Raw genomic sequence first — 6,519 nt, forward strand, 5'->3', positions numbered from 1 at the left:
CATTTTGAAGGCTCAGGAAACCTTTGCAGGTGTTTTGAGTTGATTAGCTGATTGGCATGTCACCATATTCTAATTTGTTGAGAGTGTGAATTGGTGGGTTTTTGTTAAATGTGAGCCAAAATCATCACAATTAAAAGAACCAAAGACTTAAACTACTTCAGTCTGTGTGCACTGAATTTATTTAATACACGAGTTTCACAATTTGAGTTGAATTACTGAAATAAATGAACTTTTCCACGACATTCTAATTTATTGAGATGCACCTGTATATACATATATATATATATATATATATATAAAATTTAATTAAAAGCTAAATAAAATAAAAGACAAAACATATATAAAATATTAATACAAACTGCAAAAGCATATTAATGATAGTAAAATAACACTGGTGTGTCTATGCATGCATCAGTCTCTGTATCTGTGTGTTCACCCATCAAAATGAGCTCCAGACGAACCCATTACACTCATCAAACACTGATGCAGCTCATGAGAGAGTGTGTGTTTCCTCTTCTACTCAGCTCCCATAATACCCGGCTGTAAGTGGATTCATAAAACACTAATGCGTCTAATGCAGCAGGAGAGAGAGACAGAGATTCAGCAGCTCTCTGTCGTGTCTCTAATGGGACGCAGACATACAGAGTGAGACAGGTGGATAGTAAATGATTATTAGGCAAATATCCTCCTCAAAATAAGACACAGAGCTTTAACCCTTTAGGCGCCAGAGTTTTTTTGGAAAAATGCTGGATTTTGACATCAAGATTTCTAAAGCTTGTGGCTTGAAAGGGCTTAAAGATAGAGATCTAATGTAAATTAGAAAAATGTTGGGCATGACCGAACGTTTATGTGGGGTGTAAATATACTCATCTAATTAGCATTACGTCATCAGGGGGTTAGGGTTAGGGTTAGTTTGGGTTAGGGTTAGGGTTAACCTAACCTCTTGAATGTCATAATATTCAGGAAATAATAGATATTGAATTGATGTTTGAACTTATTTGCATGTTTTTTTGTCTTTTTATCCTCATTCCAAATGATCAGAAAAGAGGAAACCAACAATAAAACAGGAGAAAGTACTAAATTATTACTATATTACTATACTATATAGTAGTAAAACGCATGTGAACAGTAGCCTACTTTTTGATCAGTTCATCAGTAATATTCAGGAAATAATAGATATTGCCCTGCCACCCCCATCCCCGTTGGGTAAAGGGTCGAAATGATCACTTGTTTGTGCTTCGTGAACACTCGCGCCTTGCACGACGGCACCACTGCGCTGCAAAGATGTACCGGGAGGAGCGCGATTATTAGACGACCGATCGTCATTTCCAAAAGGCAAATATTCCCCTTCAGAGTCAGAATCGGCGAATAACATTTGCAACACATCCTCACGGTACAACTTTCTATTAGCCATTTGGCGATTTTCTCTCACAAATCTCACAGCTTACTCGCACGCTATGAACTGAACTGCTTCCGCATCAATGACACGATAGCTCACTTGCTCTGCTCTTTCCTCAAACACTTTGAATAGGAAGGTCTAGAATCCAAGTACTACATGTCTGCTGTCTAGTGGTAGGGAATACAAATGAGATATTACATCATATTAGGAACTACAGTCTATTTTATTAAGAATGACGTCTTGTCGCAATTTTTGCTAAGAGGGTTAAGTACTTCCTCCCACACTCACCATCACCCATATGACCAAAACCTTACATCACGGTAACCGTACACGTCCCGAAATTCAATTCCAAATATGACTTATACAGTGTTGCTATTGTTAACTAAAACTATTAAAGAAAAAAGAAAAAAAAATATATATATATATATAAAAATTAGATGAGGAAAATAGAGATGTTGTCTTGGAAACTAAAATATATTATGTTTATGATTTGTTTATAAAGCTAAACAGAAAAAAATATCTAAAATTAATATAAAAACAGTAAATATAAAAACAAAATCTAACTGAAAATAATAATAAATACTAGAATAGTAAATAAATGCTATAAAAATTGTATTACACTTGTGTCTTATATTACATAAATAATCATGTGAACTAAATATTTTACAAATGAAAGATGCTTCATCACATTTTTATATTAATAACAACTATATAAGAGTATATTAACGATGCCATAAAATTAACACTTGTTATTTAACGTATATATTAAATGTGGTCATATATATTTTTGTATAATCAAGTGAATTATTATTGTACAAATGAAAGACACTTTATTGCATTTGATTGGTGACAAAAATAGATCAGAATATTAATCATTAGAAACACACAATTTTACAATTCTGGCAAATATCAGTAACTAATTATTATTTTATTTTATGTATATTTATATTACGGCTGACAAATGTTATGACCGACATAAAAATTGTATACTATTTAGTCTAAATAAATAAAAAATTCTAAACACTAAAAACTACAATTAATCATTAAAAAAAATTTTTAAAAAAATAAAAATAAATATATATATATATATATATATATATATTCTATTTATTTTAAACATTAAAATGAAACATTACTGCAATTAAATTCCTTTAAATAAATAATTACAAAAAAAATATCCGGTAGCAACCAATATAAAATAAATTTACAAAATCTCTAATCAAGGATAAATGAATAACTCTAGGTCTGAGTTATCAGTGCTAAACAGCTTCACATTACAAAACACTTGATTTCAAATCAATAAGACGTTATAAATCTGATGAAATCTGGAACATAGCTAATATACTGTATATATACACATTACCTGAATTCAGTATTAATGAACCAAGATGCACCATTGCTAGGCAACCATGAGCATGACCTCTGACCTCTGACCCCCGAGCCCAGGCTCACCTGTGTCCATCTGCCAGACGTAGACGGACCCGTCGGAGCAGCCCACCACCAGATAATCGTCACACGGCCTCCACTTGATGACCTGGATGGGGAAGAGATGTCTGGAGGCCAGCATGATGCACTTCCTCTCCCTCAGACTCAGCAGACCGACGGAGTGATCGCTGGCCACCGAACACACGCAGTGCTGCACGCGCGTCTGAAACACACATCACCAGAATAATTACACGCTCAGAACATTAGCCCAAAACACAAGGACAAGCAGTGCAGGAAAGGCGGGGCTTAGCAATGCAGGTGCTGTTTCTGATTGGTCAAGACTTTTCATGGATATTTATTCAGTTAGCTGATGTTTTTATCCAAAGTGATTTACAAATGAAGAACCAGGGTTACAAAATAAAATTAAATTATAAAATATTTTTTTATTTTATTTTAGCTAATTGCCAAGGCAACATTTTTATTTTAACTTTGTTCAATGATGTACTAAAATAACTAAAACTTATTAACAATTAATTAAAACAATATAGACTTATATTGAAAAAAAACTACTAAAAAGGACAAAAAACAAGCTCAAACTTTAACTAAAATTCAAATGGAAATACTAGTAATTAAAATATAATAAAGCTATCATAGTATTATTTAGACGATACTAAAATAACACTAAGAAACATCATAAGATATTTTTCAAAGAGGAAAAAATATTAACAATACACAGTGGCAGGTTATATATATATATATATATACAAAACTAGATTAGTAAATATGCAAGAACAGATGAAAAAAAAACTATTTTAGGAGTAGGAGTAAAAATAATAATAATAATGGGAGTAATTCATATTTAAAGCATTTTAAACTTTGTACTCTGCACTATTTATTCTATGCCTATTAAAGTTTATTTCAAAGCCAGTAATAAGTCACATGTCAGCTAATTTGTGTCAAAAGGCATGACTTTCATTATTAGTAAAAAATTTTAATACAGTTAGGGTAAAATACGACGACAACTACCCAAGAAAAGGCGGGGCTTAGCAATGCAGATGTTGTCTCTGATTGGTCAAGAATTTTTCATAATTATTTATTCATTTAGCAGACGTTTCTATCCAAAAGTGATTTACAAAATGAAGAAAATCACAAGCAATTTTTATAGATTAAAAATATTCAGAATACACAGGTTTAAATAAAATAAAATAAAACAAAATAAAAACGAGATGCTAGAGCAGAGATGAAATGCACAAAACAAGAGAAAAAGACCTGTTTTAGTCACACACCAGCTAATTTATGGGTCAAAAGACATGATTTTCATTTGAAGAAAAAAATGTAATCGACTTAGCATAAACTATAATGACAACTAATATGAAACTGTGGGATGTGAGAATGGGCGGGGCCTAGCAGCTCAAATGTTGTCTTTAATTGGTCAAGAATGATGAGTCTAATTCATATTAAATTAATATTTTAAACTCTTTACTCTGCACTGAAAAAAAAAAAAGTGTAGGATTTAGAATTTCCACTCAGAAATTGTTAGTAAATTTCACAGATAATGAAATGACAAGCAAGACATTGAATTAAACAATTTTTTTTTTTTTAAGTAGAAAGACTGAAAGTGTTTTCTTGTAAAAAAAAAAAATAATTTATGTTTTTACTTTTACATACAAAAAAAAAAAAAAGTGATCTATTCAAAGTCTAATAAAGTTTCTTTCAGAGCCATTAAGTTACATCAGACGTTTATTTAAGGGTCAACGTGCACGACTTTCATTCGTGGTAAAAATTAAAACCCCAAACAGTCTCTCCAATCGATTCTGTCTCGCTTTATTCACACCGGCGAATCATTAAATGCCAACAACATCGAAAAAACACAAGAGAGAAGTCAAAAGCTGCCAACAATGAAAGTGGAAATGATATCAGTGCGAATCAAATTAAACTTGACGTAAGGTCACTCAGGGTCCGCCTCACACAACAAATCCTGCAGCAAAGGTCAAGCAGGACTTAAGGAGGGAAACTCGGAGCGTTTCCATGACAACAGCGCGGCCGGTTCTTTTGATTGCGTTTGGCCTCTTCGTCTGACATTTAGTGCTGAAAGTCTGTGTCTAATTGGTCACCGAGGTGAGACTCCGAGATCAGAAATTCTGCGGCCGTCGAGAGCCGGATGAACTTTTACATGTCTGGAGAGGAACCTTTAAGAACAGTGAAGGAAACATGAACGCTGTTTATGGGTGCAAAACTCACCGTTGTGATGCTAGTAGTGAGTGAGTAATAATGACTGGATATCCATTTCTGGGTCTCGTAGAGCAACAACCTCACGTCTCCTACACCTGCAGACTACTCCAGAAGGAAAAAGACGCATGTGTGTGTTTGACAGCTGATGTTCTTGAGGTTTGACGGAGTGTCATGAGAAACCAAAGCTTTGTCGTTGTGAATAAATAAATAAATATATGTTTAAAATAAACATTATCTGAAATTATTTTATTTCAGCTAGTTGCAAAGGCAACATTTATCATTCTTTGTTTAGTTGAACTTGAAGTTCTAAAATAACTACAACTGAATTAAAAATGAATAAAAACTGTACACATTTAAAAAACGATAACGATAAAGAAATAAAAACTACATAAAGAAAACATTTCTAAAACTTTTACTAAAATGAAAATAAAAACATTCAAATAAAAATTACAATATAATATAAAAATGTAAATAAAAGCATAAAAATTCTTAAAATTATTAAAAACTATATAAAAAGACAGCAAAATTACTAAAACTGAGATTAAAAAGAAAATGGAAAATATAATAAAAACTATTAAATATATATATATATATATATATATATAAATACATTCAACTACAATTATACAAATATTAATAAAAATGACAAAACAATTTTTTATTAAAACTACAATGAAAATCTTTATCAAACTTTGCATAATAGGGCTGCACAATTAATTGAATGTGATTGTCATGCGCATCTCGTCAGTAAAGCCGGTTCTGTAATCTGTAGTAAATCTCCATCACTGTGTTAGAATATCTGGCAACAGTTGTGCTGCCAAATATTTTTTTGGAAACTGTGATACTTTTTCAGGATTCTTTGATGAATAAAAAGTTAAAAAGAACAGAATTTATTCAAAATATAAATCTTTTCTAACAATATAAATCTTTGCTATCACTTCTTATCAATTTAACATATCCTTGCTGAATAAAAGTTTTAATTTCTTTCAAAAAAAGAAAGAATAAAAATGTACTGACCCCAAACTTTTGAACGGTAGTGTATATTGTTAGAAAAGATTTCTATTTTAAATAAATGCTCTTCTTTTTAACTTTTTATTCATCAAAGAATCCTGAAAAAAGTATCACAGGTTCCAAAAAAATATGAAGCAGCAACAGTTTCCAGCACTGATAATAAATCAGCATATGAGAATGATTTCTGAAGATCATGTGACACTGAAGACTGGAGGAATGATGCTGAAAATACAGCTTTGATCATAGGAATAAATTAGATTTTAATGTATATTAAAATAGAAAAAAACTTTATTTTACATTTTTACATCGTTTCACAATATTCCATTTTTTCCTGTATTTTTGATCAAATAAATGCAGCCTTGATGAGAATAAGAAACTCAGAAACTCCACATTAAAAATCGTTCTGATCCCAAACTTTTGAACAGTAGTGTGTATATATATATACACACTAC

The 6,519-nt window shown here is 31.5% G+C and overlaps 1 protein-coding gene across 1 annotated transcript in view; it reads right to left on the minus strand.

The window, feature by feature from the left end:
* LOC107573894 (WD repeat-containing protein 7-like) overlaps window positions 1-6,519 on the minus strand; it is a gene marked incomplete at its 3' end in the record, with an annotated part of 33,906 nt that overhangs the window by 2,393 nt on the left and 24,994 nt on the right. The window contains exon 13 of the mRNA XM_016260343.1: window positions 2,852-3,047. Within this exon, the coding sequence (XP_016115829.1) occupies window positions 2,852-3,047 (196 nt within the window). The remainder of the gene's footprint in view (window positions 1-2,851; window positions 3,048-6,519) is intronic.

Source organism: Sinocyclocheilus grahami, unplaced genomic scaffold (assembly GCF_001515645.1).
Source record: "Sinocyclocheilus grahami isolate Dianchi unplaced genomic scaffold, SAMN03320097.WGS_v1.1 scaffold2063.1, whole genome shotgun sequence".
NCBI classification, from domain to species: Eukaryota; Metazoa; Chordata; class Actinopteri; order Cypriniformes; family Cyprinidae; genus Sinocyclocheilus; species Sinocyclocheilus grahami.